General features: G+C 37.6%; 2 protein-coding genes and 1 long non-coding RNA gene across 4 annotated transcripts; 1 reads left to right on the top strand and 2 right to left on the bottom strand.

Moving 5' to 3' along the window:
• Positions 1-652: 652 nt before the first annotated feature.
• rassf4a (Ras association domain family member 4a) lies at positions 653-20,886 on the top strand. 2 transcript variants are annotated; one of them, XM_078273493.1, is made up of 12 exons: positions 653-741; positions 2,666-2,722; positions 7,937-8,005; positions 8,158-8,233; positions 14,890-14,996; positions 16,209-16,282; positions 17,307-17,476; positions 17,850-17,951; positions 18,031-18,082; positions 18,175-18,296; positions 19,457-19,554; positions 20,396-20,886. In XM_078273493.1, the coding sequence occupies exons 3-12, from the start codon at positions 7,953-7,955 to the stop codon at positions 20,463-20,465; spliced, it is 924 nt and encodes a 307-aa protein (XP_078129619.1). In that variant the 5' UTR covers positions 653-741; positions 2,666-2,722; positions 7,937-7,952; the 3' UTR covers positions 20,466-20,886. The 2 variants fall into 2 exon arrangements, with proteins under 2 accessions (XP_078129619.1, XP_078129620.1); XM_078273494.1 differs by lacking the exon at positions 2,666-2,722 and having other exon boundaries at positions 663-741.
• Positions 5,580-7,293, bottom strand: LOC144532704 (growth-regulated alpha protein-like). The gene is made up of 4 exons (XM_078273621.1): positions 7,183-7,293; positions 6,878-7,007; positions 6,686-6,766; positions 5,580-6,142 (listed from the first exon to the last, which is right to left on the bottom strand). The coding sequence occupies exons 1-4, from the start codon at positions 7,247-7,249 to the stop codon at positions 6,016-6,018; spliced, it is 405 nt and encodes a 134-aa protein (XP_078129747.1). The 5' UTR covers positions 7,250-7,293; the 3' UTR covers positions 5,580-6,015.
• On the bottom strand, positions 12,216-13,588 carry LOC144532628 (uncharacterized). The gene is made up of 2 exons (XR_013503366.1): positions 13,436-13,588; positions 12,216-12,979 (listed from the first exon to the last, which is right to left on the bottom strand). It is a non-coding gene; the product is annotated as an uncharacterized LOC144532628 (long non-coding RNA).
• Positions 20,887-21,547: the final 661 nt, after the last annotated feature.

The raw sequence follows: 21,547 nt of genomic DNA, 5'->3' as shown, positions 1-21,547 counted from the left end.
ATGAAGAGAACTGGTTCTTTGTATTGTTTGTTTTCTGTCATTCTGTCAAACAACATACACATAACACTTATAAATTTACAAAACAAAAAAAAGGAGAAATATGAAATGAAATAAAACACAACAAACTATGAAAAAGCATGTAACTCCTAACATTTAAGCATGACACAGGAAAAAAACATCACAAGTTTAAATAACAAATCAGCACAAATTAGCTAAGAAGGGTCAATCAAATCCTTCACCTCCTAATGTAAAAAAAAACACACGACATGGGTGTGCATTGAAAAACCAAATTGTACTCTGTGGTCAACAGGGAAGTGCCCAGAATCCAAAATATACGTTTCATGTGCATTTTTACACATCAATGAACATATTCCAATGTTACCTCTAACCTGAGTTTTCCAGTAGATTATAGGTAAAACTAACAAAATCAGTAAAAAAAGAAACAAAAAAGTTTCAACTGATGGATGTGACTGATGAGGCTGAGGCAAAGGCACCTTGATCAAGAGGAGAGAGTTATGCGCTATGGTTATGTATCCCTGACTCTGTTCGCCCCGCCCACGCTCAACGCTGAATGGCTGAGGCGTACAAGCGCGCTCTTCTATTGGATCATCCTGTTGTCAGTTTTATCTTCCAGCTCTGAATATCGCACGACCAGGGAGGCACGAAGAGAGAAAACGAACGATACGCGGGATACACCGCTGGTAGATACACGGAAGAAGAAGGAGGACGCAGTCTGCTATGGTAAGAAACCAAACGGATCAAACTTACTGCAGGATATTTTTACACAAAAAGATCAAGAGGGAAGGAACTTTACCGATGCGAAACAACATAATGCTCCGATGACAAGAGATGTTCTGAAGTTGGATGCAGGTTACTGACGGTGTAAATTCAGTTGTTTGCATTTTAGAATATTTCATCAAGTGATTTACTGCTAAATGTCTCCCTCCAGTATGTGCTTGTCCTTCAATTTAGTTAGCGGAAAGGTTAAGTATGTGCGTTATTTGGAGCTGTCCATTTTACGCGTGGGAATGGGATTGTCTCCGGGCGCAGCTGCCAGAGTAGGTGCGATAATTGGATACTATTCTCGCGATGATCAAACCAATTAACATACTTGCATTGGTTCTTTGTCCAGCGAATGAGCTGTCACACAAAGGTGGTCACAACAAGAAGAGAAGAGACAGATTATGTAAATTCACCCAAATCTGATCACCCAATGACCCCTATTTTCTTTGCACAGCTCTAAGTATTTGGTCCATTTCCTGTGCAGCCATGTGTGGTGGCTGAATAATTCATAATAATGGTGACAGAAACAACAGAAATGCTTCCTTGAAGTAATGGAATATTTAAACACCCATTATTGTGTGTGTGTGTGTGTGTGTGTGTGTGTGTGTGTGTGTGTGTGTGTGTGTGTGTGTGTGTGTGTGTAGACAGATAGACAGACCATCCCATTATGCACCTATACTTTATGAGCAGTTTCCTTGGATGAAAGTGAAGCTGGGCAGAGGTCATTATAGGGAGGACAGTAGGCTGATAGGTGCTTCTATTGCCTAAGTAATTAACATAAATATGTTGGGGATTTTTTAATGTAGATGATGAATAAGTCCATTGGAAGAGTTTGGATTTGAATCTTCAGTTGTATGAAGATTATGTATGTGTGTGTATATATATATATATATATATATATATATATATATATATATATATATATATATATATATATATATATATATGTATGTATATATATATATATGTGTATATATGTATGTGTGTATATATGTGTGTATATGTAATCTTTCGTGCTCTGTGTTCATTGTTCAGCTGAATCTGCACCACACCTCCCAGAGATCACTTCCCAGTCAGACAGTGCTGTGGTCAGTACTGGGCAGTCTGTTTCCTGGTTTTTGTGGTGGTTTCTTCTGTTCTTCTGTTTTTGCCCCTAAGAAACTTCTGTTTCAGCTGCAGGAAATGCGAGAGAATTACTTCCTGTGTACCAGAGCTAACTCTTGGAAAATATTAACCTCATTTGCATTTAAGAATAACAACAAATAAACAAGGGTTTGATGAACCATGTTGTTTATCATGATTGGGTCAGTAATAGATCAAAATGAAGTATATCAAAGTGGAACTGCATCTACATTAAATAATGCACACATCATTCAGCCTACTTATTAACCTCTTTTCTTGACCAAATGTGACCAAATTATGCTCTGCAACTAAATGGATAATCTGAGAAAGTACAGAGAGTCCCAACTAATAACTCAGCCATTAGCACTTTAAATACTACATGAAAAGCTCCAAAGTACAACTGTCCACTGTCCACTGTCCTGCTGGCTGTGTTCCTGCATGTGTCAGAGATCATAATCCAAGTTAAACTGAACAGTGTCTCTTCCATCACTAGATGGAGATTGAGCTATGCTGCTACACTTTATAGATCAGGATGAAGTTCATTGTACATAATGCTTTAGACGCTAGGTGGCAGCATCATAGCACCAACATCATGATTTTGGACCCAGTGATAGATATAGATATTATAGATACTGTGCATTAGAATCTTGTGTTCAAATGTAAACTGTCAGTGTGAGTTCATACTTTCTACTCTTATAATCTGCCAACCTTTCTATGTAGGTTTTAATAACTGCCAATTTTTTTCTAATTCTGTCAACAGAAAAAGAAAATCTCACAGTTGTCAGACCAAAACTCAGACTTGTAAATGACTATAAATGTAAGTACTCAATTTCATGTTACCTTATAAACTTCGGATAGCACAAACATTAATACAATACCATTACACAGTGTTAAGAGAAATAAAAAAACACTCTACCATAAAAGTCGGTAATCAATAATTTTCAACTGCAAATTTGCTCTTTCAGTCATGTGATTACCTTTTAATTACAGGAAGATGTGTGTGGTGTGTTGAAGAAAAGGTTAAGCAAGTCTGCAGTAAAGGTGTAAACAAGTTTGGTAAACATTCGTTCTTAGCTGGTAGCTAATGTTAAGATATGTAATAATATAAAAAAAACTAACGCAATTAAATGGGATTTTAACAGTGGTGGAAGAAGAACCTTTAGATCCTTTACCTAAATAGAAGTAGCAATACCACACTGTTAAACTACTCAGTTACAAGTCCACATTCTACTTCAGTAAAAGTACAGAGGTTTTTTTCGATGGCTAGACGACAGTGGGCACAACTGGAGTAACGTGCAAAACTCTAACTACAGTCTGCACAGCAGCAATTCATGTGGACCAAACTGTGGTATGTTTTTCATTGCTTGAACACAGTTTTCAAAACTCTACAGACTTGTCCCATGGCTTTCACCACAACCTGCACAACACTGTGGATTTACAGCACTGCTGTCAAAACTGTTAACCACGCATTCAAAACAGTACGGATTTCAGCCTGGTGCATTTCAAACACTCCTGATTGCAATGGTTTCTTGTTTTAGTGAACACATACTGTATATAGGGAAGGCTCATAAAGCCTTTTTTGAAAATAAATAAACACCAAATAAGAATGTTATAACAAGAACAGTTATACATTGTACCGTTTGAGAGAAACAGTGAACAGGTAAAAGAGCAAAAAAGACCAATATGTCCAGGTAAGATGTCTGACGTTACATACACAGCTGTGAAAATGTGAAAAACACTTCCTTTATTATAGTAAAACTGCGCACTTACTGTTTATCACAAAGTAATGGAGGTATAGGAACACCATGGTCATTTGTATTTAGAGCTAATGTAGGTTCATGGCAAGAGAAGACATGCAATTTGTTGATAAAAAAAAACTTGTAAAACTTCTGGACTATTACGTACCTTTAGTTTGTAACATTTATATATATATATATATATATATTTACTGTAGGTAAGCAAACTGAGGATTTTCATTCATTCTTGTTTACCTCAAAACTTAATATAATAATAATAATAATAATTAAAAAAAAGGAAAGAAAATAATTTCACTCTTTTCTTATAGCAAATATTGATTAGTGTAAAATCACTTAAATTATTCAAACTGTAAAGATTAAAAGTGTTTTAATTTCTGTATTGGTGTTTGATGCTAGTGTTTTTACTCTGTGTGTTCTGAGTGACGGTGTGTGTTATCTAGATGAGGATTGTTCTGAGCGTTCGGCTGCACTGAGCCTGTTTTGAGACATGTGTAAAGAGTTGTGTTGCTTGGAATGAGTTATGCAGGTGTGTTAGCTCAGGTGACTGTTGGTAATGCAGACTGTAGTTTAAGTTTTGCCCATGGGGCTTCAGTCATTTAGCAATCGAAAAAAAACTGTATTTGCAAAAAGTATCAGAAGTAAAAGTGTTCTGCAGAATAGCCCCTGTCAGTGTTACAGTAAGTGTATTTGAGTATTTGTATAATTGTTTTTGTAATATTACTACTGACTCATTAAGCAGCATGTTAATGTTATATTTGGTAGAGATAATTTTTAATTCTTGATATGCTGTTGAGTTTATTATAGACCTATTATTGTATACTATATTGTTTTCTTTTACATGTTCAAAATAAATTTCAGAGAAAGAACTAATTGAATAACAAATGTAATTTATGTAATAAGATGATGGTCTAGATTTGGTGTGGAACATCTTAATCTGTAAAGTAACTACAGCTGTCACATAAACATAGTGGTGTTAAAAATGTACGATTTCTATATAAATGATAAAGTACTGGATTTTGAGGGTGTTTCTGTTGCACAGTACAGTTATCTTGACAGCTGTTAACAGTTCCTTTTAGTCAGCATTCTGTCTAACTTCGTCACCTATTTGACTTCAAAGGCACCCAACTGCTTGCATTTGTATTTATCGATGACATACTAGATATGAAAAGTCCCTTAAATTACCTGGCTCGGCCTGGGACAAAGGCAGCCTTGTTTAGCAGTTTACTTTCACTTTCCATTTTACTACCCTGTGCACATTATGTTAACAGGATAATATATCAGTTTTGCAAGAGCCCATAGGTTAGCATATCCCTTAGTTATTCACTTCCCATTACCCAGATTTATGTGGGTGCACGGCAAAATTAGGCCAAAGTGTGTGTGTGTGTGTGTGTGTGTGTGTGTGTGTGTGTGTGTGTGTGTGCGCTCTTGTCACATGCTTTACAAGAAATCATAGAGCACTCACTTTCACAGTCCATGCCCACGCCCTGATCACCTGGATGTCTCAGTTGTGCAACTACATTCACTTATCACTTTAACCAACAGTAGGCTAGTCCATAAAAGTGAGTAAAACTATAATCTGTGATATGTACAATTTTGGTGCAATGTTTTCTCCAAAACACCTCCAGCAAATGCTCTTATATCAATTGGTCACCTCTGTGGATTTTACAGAGTGCCATGGAAAGAGATATTTATACATTCACATTATAATACAACACACAGTTAGCTGGATGTTTGTGCAGATGTTGACATGTTTTCTTTGTGCCTGCCGCTGACTCACATCCTGTAGTTTATTAACTAAAGCTCAGGCTGTGGGTTAAGTGACCTCTCATACCCTGTCAAGGAAGTAATCGTCTTTCCCATTATTCAGTTCTAAAGAAAATCAGGGGTTTTAACAATAAATACCACGCAAGGCCACCCTATTGTTTCTGATATATTTATTTTAAAAAAAACAATGTCTGAAAAATGCTCATATTCATATAAAAATAAATAACCAACTAAGTCTCTTCAGTTAGCTTTTCCAGCTGCATACACAGAACTACACATAAACAATACATTGACCGTTTTAAAGCTTAAATTGTTAACATTTAGCCTCCAGGGCTCAGTTTTCAGCATTACATCAGTTATTTGCACACAATCAATAAAGCCCCCTGCTGCTGGCCTACAAAGAGGGTTTCATGTACAGCTCAGACAACAATATATAGGAGCCTGATGTCGGAGCTGTGCAACGTTTATAGAAAAAAGTGTAGTTTACATGCTGTTTTTCTTAACACCTGGAGTCCACAGTGTGGCAAGAATCAGCATGTAGACGCTTCTCTCCGTATAGTGGCTTTGTATCATTTGTCAGGCTGGTTGACTATTTAGAGGATGAAGATTTCCTGTTGTGGCGGCTCCTTTGTCGAGAGCGCTGGCGCTGACCTCCTTTCCCTCCCCTCCTCCTCCTCTTCAGGCACAGCTTCACTTCACGACCCATCTTATGAGCTCTGGAAAACACACACAGAATTACAAACTTTAGCCTAAAGGAATGGCTGTGAATTGATACTCATGTAGCACGCATCAGTATTTGGACACAATGTTTGTTTTGGCATGAAAAGCTTTTATGACAGAATCCATCATAGAAAGGAAAGCATGAAACACTTGGATTCTAATACAAAATTAGTTGATTACCACTTTGTGAGAGGCACTAACTGTTATTCTTTTCTGTCTCACAAGTAGCAAAGCATGTTGAGAAAAAATCAAGGAACTGCTCAACAAGGTGCTTTGTTAGTACAAGAACTGCCTTGGCAACAAATAAGATACTGTTGGCAGCTATTTACAGGAAATATGAAGACGGGTGGAACTCTTCTCTAACCAGTTAGGACGCACGATTCTGCAATCTGTCGTGTAAGAAGAATATTGCTGTTGTGTGCAAATGAATTGAAGGATTACATGATACTGACAAAGCTGAAGAATCCGTTATAAAACCCAGTTGCTGTGCATGCCTTGAGTGAGTGTGTGTCTACTAGTTCACTGATCCAGACTCTTACCTATTCCAGCAGTGAATCAGCTGTTTGCCCATCGGTGCCTCTGGATTCAGACACACTGGATCATTGTTCTTTAGTGTCACTCTGAAAAACACATGTAAACCCACACAGTTACTCATCTGGACGTGTGTGTGTGTGTGTGTGTGTGTGTGTGTGTGTGTGTGTGTGTGCGCGCGTGCAGGATCTGGTACTCACATTACTGTGACTTTGTCACAGCTGGGGCTTTTTGGGTAGACTGTGAGCTCTTTCAGTTGCCCTCTGACACCTTGTTGCATCTGCGGACACAAACATCTTCCCGGGACAAACGTGCTGTCTGACTCTGTCACTGCACACAGATAATGTAACAGTGTTACAATGTTAAAGGTTAATTCAATACAGTTAAACACAAATAGATATTACGTTACTGTGTGTTAACATGCTCGGACAGCTTTGCCCAAGTAAAACAGCTATCCAGATTTTCTTATCCAGAATACACAAATATAAGCATAGATGATTCTTACCTGTGATCAGCAGACAACAGAGGTTCATGAAAATGAGCTGACAGACTGACTGAGGATTAAGCTTCATACTGGAGACGAGCTGAGCATTGACACTGAGTCCCTGAGCCACATGTAGCCGTTTTATACTCTTGCACCTCCCCCCACACCCTCAGAGCTGGGCTTTCCAAACCAGGAAATTCCCTCATGGCACTTTCACTTTAAAATATCAGGAGGATGCAGGAATCAGGGACACCATTCCTCTGTCTTGTCATAAAAGACTTGAAACCCTGAAGGACACAGTGATTAATAAGTGTCCTTTTGTTTTTACAGTTTTACATTTATTGGACAAAAAAAGACACTGGTGTTGCACACTGGTTGTTTGCTTTAGAAACAGAGATGACTGAGTAGTGTTTCTTTTCATCATTATGATGCTAACAGTTTATAAAAAGCATGCCACAGTAACGGGAGTACCCTTGAATGAGAGAAGTGTTTTCCGGGCTTTGTTGAGCTTTGCCACAACATGTTACTCTGTTGGCTTTGTGTCAACAACCCATCAAAAATGAATCATGACAGCACATTAAACTAATGTGCATATTTTATATTCATTGTATTTTATATTCAAAGTTTTTGTTAGTCCATCATCTTTTTAAAAGCACATACTGTAGTCAAAAGAAATTTTCTCTCTGGGAATAATTAAGGTTAACTGTACATGCACATCATCATTTATATAGACTCAGTCATTAGTTAAGATTTTACACATGCTTTTCTGCCACAGCTGGGCTCTATTCAGAATGGGTGAGCGTCAGACCTACGTGAAGCTCAGTGAAGAGAAACTTATACCAAAGTAAGTCATTTTAGTTCACTCACAGTAATCACATAAGATCAAGCACAATTACGATGGTGATTGCATGTATTAGATTTCATCACTGCTTGCATTGTGTTGTGTGAGATCCATGAGTGCTAATCTACCCTTTGTGGTTTTGTGTTCAAATTCAGGTCTGACATCTTGTCACTGCTTAGGACCTACAACTGTTACCACGAAGGGAAAAACTTCCAGCTGAGGACTCGCGAGGTAAGACAAACTCAGATACCTGACAGGAGAGAATGCTGGCAGAAATAAAAAGATAAACAGGGAGATTGTTTGGTGGTACGTCTGGGCATGCTGGATTGCAGGACATACAGTGTTGTGTAATGAGTCGCACTCGCACACATAACAAAACTTGAACCAGTTAAACCAGCACTTTGATTTTCAGGCAGATAATGAGGACATAAAGTACTGGAACCAAATAAGCTCCCAATGTGGCAGCAGTTCTGAGCACAGACCTGCCATTCCTGGGTTTTTTCCAACATGCCAAATGGATAACAAACCACAAAAAAAACCGGGGGAAAAAATGGAAGGAGTCTCAGATTCCAGTCATATACACTAACTGCTAAGCAAAGTATTTCCACAGTAAACATTTTGCTGTTGTGGTGTGTCTGGTTATTTGTTTGATAACCATTCTATGGGTTTTATGGTCAGGAGTTCCCCTTTGTGTTGAGAGAGAGAGAGAGAGAGAGAGAGAGAGAGAGAGAGAGAGAGAGAGAGAGCGAGCCTCTTTTTGGTCCCACCAGCCAGACTCTACATTTTCTTCTGGGAAAATCCCCCCACAGTCACAGACATAATATGTGTACATGCAACATACACATTGCATTACACTACTGTAGCTTGTAATAGGCCATGAAGCTTTAATGTGGGGTTTTAACAGGGGGTCATCTTTTAACTTTGATAAAAATGTAAGTTTGTAATTCAACCAAAACGTTGAACGTAGATTCAGTTCAGACAGAATAGGCTTATCTTAATATTTCTCAAGTGTGCTGTAAAAGGAGGATGTAAAAAGAGACAGCTGGCGATTCTACAGTATATGTTTGGTGAGAAATATAGAAAACAGACAAAAAAGGAGTGAAGGGTATTAGCCAGAACAGAAAAAAATGACTCACTTCACGAGTAGAAGCTTACTTTATATGATGCATAGCATCAGCTCTTTTGTCAAGAACAATATATTTTCTTGATTGTTAATCGAATATTAACTGTAATCATATTAACAATATCTTTTAGCCACATTGTTTTGATAATGTCCAAGATATTAATATAAAACATAAATACTTAAAGATACAGGAACACTTGTCAGGAACACTGAGCTCAGGTGCAACACTCAGTCCTAAATCCTATATATTTCTGTAGGTATTGTGCAATGAGAGCATTGTGTGGTGTCTGAAGATTTACAATTTTGACTTAAGGTTTGCCATATAAGGGAATTCCTATGAACTTTACCCTACTGTTGCTGAAACATTTGGAAACTGTTAACATTAGAAGGGCCCCCAGACAGAAGATATTTAGAAGATATAAGAAAATATTTTGTTGGAGCTATACCATGTATGGGGCCTTTAATAGTCAGTTCCCTACTCCAAGCATATACTCACACCCCCACTTTAGGTTACAAACTGCACAGATAAATACCATGTGATAACCGCAGAACTTGAGAGCGACAATATTTGAAGATTGGGTTGGTCGCATCTCCGAGCTCCTGCAGAAGCTTGTAAATTAATGCTGAATTATTTGATGTAATAAACCTATTTATAATCAAGAAACGGTGTCGGCGAAGTTCCTCTTCCACACATCGGCAACGCAGCACGCCAACCAAGACACAACAATTGCTAGCAGTTTAGTTTTACTGAAACGCTGCATGAGAGCCAGAATCACAAGTTGAAGCTAATGAAACTTTTTTGAGATTGAAAGTTCATTCTTGACCTTGCAGCAGCTAGCAAAACAATCTCGCCACAAGTCCATTCAGTAGCTGTTGGTCGAAGATGTTAGAAAATCCGTTTTTAAGTAAATAAATGAAAGAAACTGACAGCATTTCACAGAAATGAAGTATTTGTATATGATTTCAAGTGACAACTAATAATTTGATTGATTTGAAGGTTGCGTGATATAATCAAAAGCTCCAGAACAACTACTACATGGACCTCTTTGTGAGGTTGGTTTGTCAACTGCTTTCTGTAATGTCAAAAATAAACTTTCAGTCTCGATGAGGTGTCCATAAAAATGTGAACATCGATCGTGACAACTGGGCAACAGCATCTGCTGAAGAAGATCATGTGCATACGATCGAAAGCTTCCAAACAGCCACTAAATGAAATTTTTTGATACTGTATTGTTAGGGTACAAATACATTGTGATAGCATTGTGAAAACACTATACATGTCACACTATAACATATGATATATATATATATATATATATATATATATAGGAGTGGGTGAAGTGTTCATTTATGTAAAATTGTCTCTTGTCTTGCTGTAATAATGTATGCTTAACATGATATAATGACATTGTTCGAGCTGATGGAGTGAGGCAAAATGTTACTCACAACTGACTCATTAGATTTTTTGTGGATAAGAGGGACAAAACATTACTCAGCAGTGACATTCTTGGGCTGGAAGCTGGCCTAAGACCAACATTTGGAAACTCCTAATGTGAATTTCTAGAAAATACAGTGACTGTATGGAAGAGTTTAAATAAAAGCCAGCTGTAGACATGCACTATCATTCCCAGACAGACAGGCATTTACCGTGATCATAATATACCTGACATGTCTGTTTTTAATAATTTCTATTGATTATCCACAGACTAATGCAAACCGTTTCTGTGTGAAAAAAGAAGTAGAATTGTAAGTTGTTGTTTTAAAATGACATCATGACCACGCTCTGCAGGTGGGGTCAGGTGATGTGTGCTAGTCATGTTGTGTGTTGAAATGTCAGGTGGTTTATTTGAAAACAAGCTCTAACACGAATGCCTACTAAGAGTACAACTGTGTTAGCTGTAATCATGTAGATGCTGATAGCTGGAGGTATGTTCTCCTTTCACTGCTCAGCAGCAGTCTTGCTCAAGAGCACTTTAGCAAGGGCTGTAAACATTGTTCCTCTCATTAAATGAATGTGATTTTTAGCCTCTAATTTAATTGTCAGATAATATTGTGGTGTAGTCAAAAGTTTTCCGTCGGATAAGTTAACACTGGTATTTGCCTCTGCCTGTCTGCTGTGATATCCCAAATATCGATCTATGTGCATGCAGCTCCCTCTAGTGGCTGTTCCATGTACTTTTAAGTTTAAAATGCCACCACTGTAGCGCCATTGATTACCACTAGATGACAGTGGGACTTGAAGTATCAAAAATTAAAGTAATCTTTATGCAGAATGGCCCATTTCAGAATAATGTATATAATATCATTATAATATCATTATATACATTATAATATATGAATTGTTGCTGCCTTAATATCTACATTACTTTAATGTTGCAGCTAGTAATTGTGGGGCTAATTCTAAATATGCTTTGTACACAGCTGGGTAGTTTGTAAATATGCTCCGGGGCATTATGCCCTTTCCAATCTATCTATAATAATATATCATGATTAATTTGATGATTAAATTTTGTAATATTAATATGAGTCTGAAAAGTAACTAGTAACTAACAGTATCAAATACATGTAGTGGAGTTAAAAAGTCCAATATTTATTTCTTAAATGTAAGGAAGTAGAACAATAACGTAGCAGAAAGTGGAAACACTCAAATACTAACATAGAGAGCTTGAGTAATAATTACTTTCCCACCACTAGTATGATCTGAAAATGAACTAGTGATTTAAACAGTCAAATAAATGTAGTGTAGAAAATGTAAAATGTAAAATGTACACCATTCCCCTCTGTAATGTAGTAGAGTATAGTCTAGTGTAGCTGTTAAAGTAGCATACAATACAAATACTAGCCTACATCAAAAATGTACTTGAGTACAGTATATGAGTATCACTTAGTTCCATTCCACCACTGGCCTATAGATACAACCTCCCACAGTATTTTACTACATACATGGATGCAACCTTGGCAGCAGCATTTCAACTATTACTTTTATGATAAAATAGTAAAACTGCCTATCACGATTCAGTTTATGGCAGAAATTGTTTTGCATTTTGCTTTGCTTGACAAATTACTTTAAGGATTAAATAATTATTGAAATTGTTGCAAATCATTTTATTGAAATAGTTCTGCTCTATTTTCAAGTGGATTGAGATGTGATGATATTTAGCTCTTTTGTAGAGTAAGTTCAGAAACAGCAGAGAAACATCTTCATGATTATTTTAGTATTTTATTAGAAAACTATATTCTTAACGTCTTTACAAAATATCCAACGTAAACATGTAGACTTCAATCCTCAGTGCATAGAAATAGATCTTCACTATTCTCTTCAGCCATGTGGTTATTTTTTCTTTGTTTAATCATGATAACAAGTCCCATCATACGTTGCGTAGATTTAATCTTCATAAACAGAGCAGGCTCTTCCCTGCTTGTTTGACTATGAGATATTCCACCAAAGGGCATCCCACAACAACATCTCTCTTCAAGTCCTTATCTGTCCAAACAGCCAGTCCAAGGGATCTTTGCCCCTGCAGTCTTTTTCTCTGGCCATCTTGAGAGAAAAATCCTCTGCACTGTTAAGACTCAGACTGTAATGTCTGGAAGTCCTTGGTGTGCAAGGAAAGCTGCGAGGGGATGAAAAAAACGAGTACTGCCACAGCCTGGGGGGCCTCTGAAGTCTGACGGGGCCACATCTCGGGGCCTCAACAGGGCGGGCAAGGGCCTGGATACTAGTCATGTAGTCCTCTAGAGACTGGGAGCTCTGGCTAGATTGAGAAGATGAGGGGGGGACAGGCAAGTCCTCAAGCGTCTCAGTAATGGTGGGTAAGAGAGGCAGGGAAAGTAACAACCATCTGCGTTTCATGCTGCAGCGGGAGAGGAAAAATAAAATAGTTAGACTGGCTCTTTGTCTACAGACTTCAATGACATAAAATAAATTTAACCATTTATTAAAAAACAAATCTTTTTAATTAGGGTCTTTCACTGTGCTGCTAAAAACTCTTCACCCTGGTTCAGCATCTGCATTTGCTGTTTTGCCTGCTGTCTTTTAGCCTTTTGCTTTGTTCTAATATAACAGATGAACTACTAACTGTACATACCTTTCCTCGTGTGATAGTGTGAATTACAATTAAGAATTAAAACCACTGTCAAAACATTTAACTCTATTTCATGCTGTGTGTTTCTATCTTCTGTCTGGTTTGTACCGAGTAAAATATAAAGTTGCTACAATTCCTTTAAAATCAAGTTGTAGAAATGGCTAAATGTAAGCCCTCTATAATAAAGAACAGCTGATAATTAAAAAGATGAAGAAGCACTCTCACCTTTGATGCTTGTGTTGTATGGTTGACATGCAGAGGGAAACGGAGTGATGTCTAGTCCGCTCAGTTGAGTATGACTGGACTGGAGTGTGTATCCAGGCTTTATAGAGGCACCCTGAAGCAGAGCGATTAACCACTACTTCTAAAAATAGTTCTGCTGAACTTACTCACACTCATGCCTGTTCAGGAAACTTAGGAGTGGCCTGTCAGCAAGGTTCAGTGGTGCAGCTGCTCTGAATGTTTATATTCCAGAAACAATGAAGCTCCTGAGACCAATCTGTCTCACCTCCGAAACCCCACTTTCTGCTTATTTTTCTCTGACAGTTCAGTATTAAATTGATTATTTATCTAAAAATGGTACTAAAAACTGACTGTGTTCATCTCCAGTATTATTATTCTTTTAGCAATTTGCACATTTCCCACTGACAAGCCTCCTGTTAATTCCACCACCTACGATCAGAAGTAACTGTTAGCCTCAAGTTATCCATGCAAATGAAACTATTAACAGTCTAAATATGAAATCCATACATTTAGAGGCACAGCATGAATAATTACTTCAGCTCCATAAGCTGTTTGTGTCGACAGCATTTAGGCCTAAATCTCAATATGTTTAAATCTACAACTGTTTTTATTTATCAGTTGTCCTCAGTTTTTAGATTTGAAATCTTTGAAGTCTAATTTGTTTTCTCTGTCAGGCAAATTTTTCAAAGCTTACAGAAAAGGTTCACACACACACACACACACACACACACACACACACACACACACACACAAAATGATCAGTTAAGAATACTCTTCTGTATTAATGAAGGCCTGGTGCAAGATTAACAATTACATCTATATACTGTAGAGTATGTATATATACACCCATATATCCACCTAAATACAGTATGTTATATAATACAGACAATAGATCAAAATCTTTTCCAATTAAAAATTAAAAGTCAACACTTTTATAATACTTTGGCAGTCAGTGTATCCGCTGATCAGACTTCTGAGAATTAGATTCAGTTTTTACTTTGGTGTTAAAATATCTGTGACAAATTGATTTATAGACTTTTCCATTAGCAGAATCTGACACTGACACAAAACAGAATGACACTGTTTTATCTCTGTACTCAGAACACATAGTGTGACCATTTTCTTCTAAATTTAGAGTTTCAATTCTGTGAAATCAAAACGTCTCCCCTGTGTGTACGTGACCCAAAGCAGTTATGTCTCTGTTCTCATTATTGATGCCTTCTCAGACGTTACTTCACCCTTGTACTGTGTAAAAAAGGGTGGGTCAAACCTGGCGGGGTTTCTCCTAGATGAGAGGGTTCACCCTCTAGCTGTGAGCGACTATTCCTGCACGTACACCTGATATCGAGCCGCTGTGGCTGGCGGCCAACAGGATATCCCCCCTGACCACGAGTGCTGATGCTTTTTGTTATGTGTGTTTGTGCATGTGTGTGTAGGAGGATGGAGAGCTCATTCTCGAGGGGTTGCTGAACATCTACTGGGGTCTTCGCCGGCCAATCAGACTTCAGATGTACGACGACAATGAAAGATTCCGTCTCAACCGGTATGACAACGCGGCCCAGACTGACACGCAGATGCCTTCGAGTGCTGAACAAACAGATGTTGGCTGTGTGACTACAATACTGTCAACAGGGACCTCTCGCACAATAGCAGGGAAAGTCAAACTATAACAACTGACCTTTTTGTTCCCCAGCATCATCCTGTATTATGTATAGGTTTGAACATTGCTGTAAATATGTTAGAATTTACCAAAAGGCTAGTTTTCATCTGTAGACCCTGGCCAGATGTTACAAAAAAGAACAGTATGATGTTGCTTTAAAGATTTGGCAATACTTTTGAATTCAGTAATAATTAAATTAAATTAAAACTGACTTTGTAGCCTGCATTAAAGCATGTAACAGTGAATGAAATATGATTAAATAAAACTAAATAAGAAATCAAGGAGCAACATGAAAAATTCAGGCTCTAGGCCTACACACATTATTTTTCTTTTTGCATTGGCAACACATTTTATATGTCCAAAACATTCACTGCTTCCAACTTCTAAAATGTGTGTGTTACATAGGCTAATAAAGTGAATATATTTGGGTTTCGGACCGTCATGTAAAAACAAGTAATTTGAACGAAACAATTTCGCTATTTTCAAGCATTTATGGGCAAAACGAATAAATTGATCAGGGAAATTATTGATGCAATAATCTATAATCAAAATAGTCTTGACCTTGGAAACTGCAGTTCAAAATGCATTTAGCTAAGTTAGTTAGCTTAGCATAAAGACTGGAAGCAGGAAGAAACAGAGCTCTGGCTCTGTCCAAAGGTAAAACCAAACAAAAAAAAACCTAGCGTAGGCCTAATTACTGAGCTAGCTGTTTCCCCCTGCTTCCAGTCTTTGAGCTAAGCTAAGCTAACTGACTCCCGGCTGTATGCAGATTTTATATGGCACTTGTGTGAGAGTGGTATCAATCTTCTCATCTAACTTTCGGGAAGAAAGCGAATAAGCGCATTTCCCAAAATGTTGAACTATTCTTTTAATTTAAGGTCCACCCACTAGATTTTTCCAGGATATCAACCGCATCTCACATTCTTCATCAAGATACAGTTGAAAGCTCTGGAAAAAAGCTAGCAAGTAGACCATGAGTTAAAATCAGCGAAATGTTATTTTTGCAAAACACCTGGATGCATTTTAAGTAGTACTAGATATAGTGTTAGTAATGTTAACAAGCGATAAACACATTGTTTCTCTTTCTTCCTACAGAAACGATAGATCTGCTGTGGCAAAGCAGTTCTCCATGGAGTCAAACAATAACTTGCTGGGTACAGAGACAGCTGGTGAGTAATATACACATGCAATCATTCTCACACACTCACACATTGAAAATATTTGTATCTATAAATGGGGGACCCTGCAGAAAACAATTGGGAATCACGGTCTTAGAGGATTTAAAATTCTGATGATAACATTGAACCCTCTCAACTGGTTGTATTTTCATAGAACTTATACTCACTCCAGATCTTAATTTGAGAGCAAAAGTATACATGTACATACATACATGTATAGTATGTGTATATTACAACAAAGTAATATACACATTAGCGTCTGCATTAAAAGCCTTGTACGTTGTATGGGATTGGAAAAAATAACATACACTTTGAAACCAATGACCATTATTTAAAATATGGTGATGGTGATGATCATACATACCATGCAGGGTGAAAACTAGGCAACATATTTTTTATATTTTTATTTATATGAAGTTTGCCACTTTCTGCCACTCATATAATGTCTAATAATATGTGATGCAGGATAGCATGTATCTTTGTTGGACACAGACACATTCTTCAAAGGATTCTTCAAAAACATAAAATATTGGCTATACTGGCTATAAAACTAGTCTCAAATATTGGTTATTTTTTATAAATGAAATAAATAGGTAAGAAGAACCAACACCGCTTTGGCTTAAAGAGTATTGAGGGGCTTTTTTGAACAAATTGGGAAACTGTTGTAGTATCTAGTCAATGATTTGATTCTTTGTAAAATACTGTAAAGTGGGCTACTGAAGTTTTGTTCATTAGCTCAAAACAAACAAATGTGGACTAATTGATTCAGTTACTTAAAATGAATCTGAACTAACTGAATAAAAGTAATTTAAGATGTCGTCCTCCAAATATATGTGATTATCAAAATTACTGGTTACAAACTCAGACCAGACAATAAAAACTATGTGTAAAACTATTTGCAAATGTGTTTTCTTATTCGGTTTAACTGCCATGCGTAGCTGCTGATGTACAGTATATAAAAACAGGCACCATCTGATGCATGTGTCAAGTGAGGTGTGTTTTTGTTGACCCTGAGGTGAGGACATGGGCAGTCAGGAGGACGAGGATTCTCCTCAGCTGCTGAGGACCAGGAGTGATGCTTCCTTCATGCGGGTTCAGAGGAGGTCGAAGACACACACTGCCAGAGATTTGCAGCGCTTGCGCACACACAGGTTCTCAATCAACGGACACTTCTACAACCACAAGGTACAATAAACAGACACACACACAAGTACACGTTAATGTATCCCGTTGTTGACACATCTCCCGCTGCATATTGGCAGACGTTTCCTGTGTGGGTGTGCCTGTAATTGTGCTGAGCCTGCTGTGGGCTGATTTCATTAATGTGAGAGTACACAGAGTACAAGGTTACACTGTGTTCCTTCATCAGTTTCTCCTGAATACAATGTGTGTGTTTTTATTGAACAGAAACCAACTTTAGACTGAGTGATTTCCTTCCTGTTTAGAATGTCCAACATGTTCAAGTCCAGGAATCTCTACTCAAGTGTTGATGAAGCAAAGTTCATATTATGTTGTGCCCTCTCAGTTATTTCTACATGTTTGTTTCTCTTGCTTTCAGACATCTGTATTTACTCCAGCCTATGGTTCAGTCACAAACGTACGAGTGAACAGCTCCATGACGACTGAACAAGTCCTCAACCTGCTGCTACACAAGTTTAGGGTAAGCAGTAACATACTGGTTACATCTCAAGAGGTGTTTCAGTAAAACTAGAAATGATCTGTATTTGTGTCGTTTTAAGGTGGAGAATAAATCAGAAGAGTTTGTCCTTTATATGGTGCACGAGTCTGGCGGTAAGTTGTAACTTTTATTGTGGTTTTGTCAGTAATAATGTTGTGTTATGTGTGTTTGTGGTCACTTGTGTCCTTTGTCTATGTCCTTGTAGAAAAGACCCGACTGAGGGATGGTGAATACCCGCTGGTGGCTCGCGTGCTTTATGGGCCCTGTGAGAAAATCTCCAAGATCTTGATCACAGAGGCCGACCTGGGAGAGGAAGTCACATATGATGTGAGTCTGGGCCTCCTGTCACCACTCTCTATGTTCTCTCATGTTGGTCTGGATGAGTGACGCCTTTTTATTTTTTGTGTAGTCCCTAACATAGACACGCAATGACACAATGGACCAATGACAGTTAGGTTAAATTTAGCACGCTAAGAAAAGGTATCCTGTTTCAGGACTGATGTAACAATAGACTAAGATGGCCGACACCATGTTGTGATTGTACTGAGTAATAAATAAAACCTGTTTATGATTGGAATCACTCTCATACAGATCAACTTAGTAACACAAGTTAAATAACTTATATCCTCTAACTAAATAACCTCTATATCTAGCCGTAGTTTTTATTTAATCACCTTTTATTTCTGCGTTGACCCTATTTGTCTGTTGTTCAGTCAGCCAACATGACATTGTTAACTGACAACTCCTCTTCTCCTGACCTCCTTTCTTCCTCTCCTCCTCCTTTCTTCCTCTCCTCCTCCTTTCTTTCTCTCCTCCTCCTTTCTCCTCTCCTTTCTTTCATCCTCTTTTCTTTCTCTCCTCCTCCTTTCTTCGTTTTCTTCTTTCTTCCTCTCCTCCTTTCTTCCTCCTCTCCTCCTCTCTTTTCCCCCTCCTCTCTTCTCTTTATCTTCTATACTTATAGTCAATTATTCATTATTATTATTATTATTATTATGGTTAGTCTTTCATTAAGTGAGAGTTTTATACAACGTTTAAGTACCATTCATACTTTTTGAAAATATTCAACACAGTCAACACATTCATCCAAATTGAAGCCAGCAATCCCGTTTAGCATCAGCTTTAAAAAAAATATATATGATATCATTATATTCCACATCTTTGAAACTTTATTGGTTTTACTGTAATTAACTTTTCAATGACAGTCATACTAATGAAAAAGATTCCAACTTTTCCAACTATTCTCACTGCTTCACCGTCTTCTTACACAATTCAAGCCAGCAATCAGTGTTTCAACATACAGCATTCACATCACAATTTCTTCAGAAATTGCATTCTCTAGTTATTTTATTGTTATTATTTTCATGTTTTTATTTGGACAGAGAAAAGAGGAATGAATTGCCGTGTGCCTACAGTATGGGTGCAAGTAATCAAGGATATGTGTAGCCCACTCTTTCTAATATGATATGTTTGAATCTTTTTCTCCCCAGGTTGCCCAATACATAAAGTTTGAGATTCCTGTTTTAGACAGCTTTGTAGAGAAACTTAAAGAGGAAGAGCAACGTGAGATAAACAAGCTGACCAAAAAGTAAGACAAGAGTCATTCTACTCGGCAAACTCTGGTTACAATCTAGACAAAGCCTTCTTTAATAACATGTCCATGTCTTAACCCACTGTTTGCAAGATTGTGTAATCATAAACTCATCTAAGTGAGATTTCTGTAACACGTGTGTGTGTGTGTGTGTGTGTGTGTGTGTGTGTGTGTGTGTGTGTGTGTGTGTGTGTGTGTGTGTGTGTGTGTGTGTGTGTGTGTGTGTGTGTGTGTGAGACCAAAACCAACAATGAATTGATCCTACTAACAAGCATTGCCTGTTAGCTTATTCCTCTGTGCCACTGACCCTCCTTGTCGTCCCACACATATTAATTAGCCACATCGTTGCACTGGGTGATATGTTCCTTCATTTCAATAAACATGGGAACTGTAGTTTATATTTTAGGCAATCCCACATGCATACTTCTGCTGCCGTAAGTATATATCCACAGATGGAAACAGTCCCCAACAATTTCAGTTTACTCCTGTTGGAGAAATGTTTTCTTAAAACTACAGTGTCCTGCTGTTTGGAAATTGTACTTATGCCTATTTTATTTTTATTTTATTAGACTATATATTCGTAACTATTTTGAACAGTTGTACCTTAATTTCCTGCTTAAAATCTTGTCAGCCACATACCAAGTAACACATTGTAGGTTTTGGTCTTTCAATAAGATTTGAAATAAGAAAACTAAAAGGTTTATTAGTCACACTCAGTTTATTTATTTTTTTATATGTATGTACCAAAATGTGTGTATTTGAGTGCCTGTGTGTAAGTGTAAGAGTGTGTCAGTCAGAGATAAAGTCTTTAATCATGTGTCTTTTCTCACTTCGGCAGGTACAGCGCTCTGAAGTCTATGATTCAACATCAGCTCGAAGGAAGAGCTCACACCAGTGACAGAGTATGAGTGTCTCTGTACGCACTAATGTAGCGTGTGTGTGTGTGTGTGTGTGTGTGTGTGTGTGTGTGTGTGTGTAGAAGGGAGGGTTCAACACTACGGTTGTTGATTTACTATGGGAACATTTGCCAATACTGTAGTGAATGTAGAGGTAAAGGTAAAAGGTTATAAGTAAAGGCTGCAATAGAACCATACCATACACCAATGTGCTACTACTTTTAGAATAACATATCTCAACAGTTTGTATTATCTGTTGATGTTATTACTGTGAAGTGTATCACTGCTTTGATATCTCTATTATTAATATATTTGCATTTTGTATGAAAATTCTTACAGCAAATGTAAATATTTATACAAGCTGTTTTTGATCATGTTTTCTCTGACTTGGACCTTTTTATGTAATAAATACATTCTAGTGTGGCCTTTATAATGCTGTTGGATCTCTGCTGACACCACACATACCAACTCGGACTTCGGACAAAGAAAACAGCCATCTTTATTATTTCCTGTACTTCACCACAGTGACTGGAGCACAGATTAGAATTGTTCTTCTGAGTGACCCTCTTTGCCAGCTAGTTCCCATGAGCTGTGTGTGTGTGTGTGTGTGTGTGTGTGTGTGTGTGTGTGTGTGTGTGTGTGTGTGTGTGTGTGTGTGTGTGGGAACCTATCAACATTTTACAAAGAGGGTATCCTGAGAGAGGAAGGCTGTTCCGTTTTCCCACAGTTCCAAAACAGCAAGACTGTAATATTTGGTGGACCAGCCTTGACCATTATTGCCATTTGATTAATCAAATAACTTTCTTTTTTTTATTTTATTTTGTATAAATAACTATATTTTTGTATTTAGGCCTATAATACTCTACCTCACTATTAAGTAGCCTATTCCCGGCATACAGGTGGCCTACAGCAAAAGATAATGTTTGTTGCTCCATTTAAAAAACCACTAGGACCATCAGCCCTAACAACTTCTGAAAAAGCTTAAGAGCCCGGTTGGTTATCCAGCCTTGGTGTTCCCTAAAATTGTAAAGAAACGCCTTTGCTGAGAAAAACACTTTTATTCTCCCCTATTTTCAAATTATTTGACAACATGA

This window comes from Sander vitreus, chromosome 17 (genome assembly GCF_031162955.1).
Source record: "Sander vitreus isolate 19-12246 chromosome 17, sanVit1, whole genome shotgun sequence".
NCBI lineage: Eukaryota > Metazoa > Chordata > Actinopteri > Perciformes > Percidae > Sander > Sander vitreus.
This window is presented reverse-complemented; position numbering and strand designations above follow the sequence as displayed.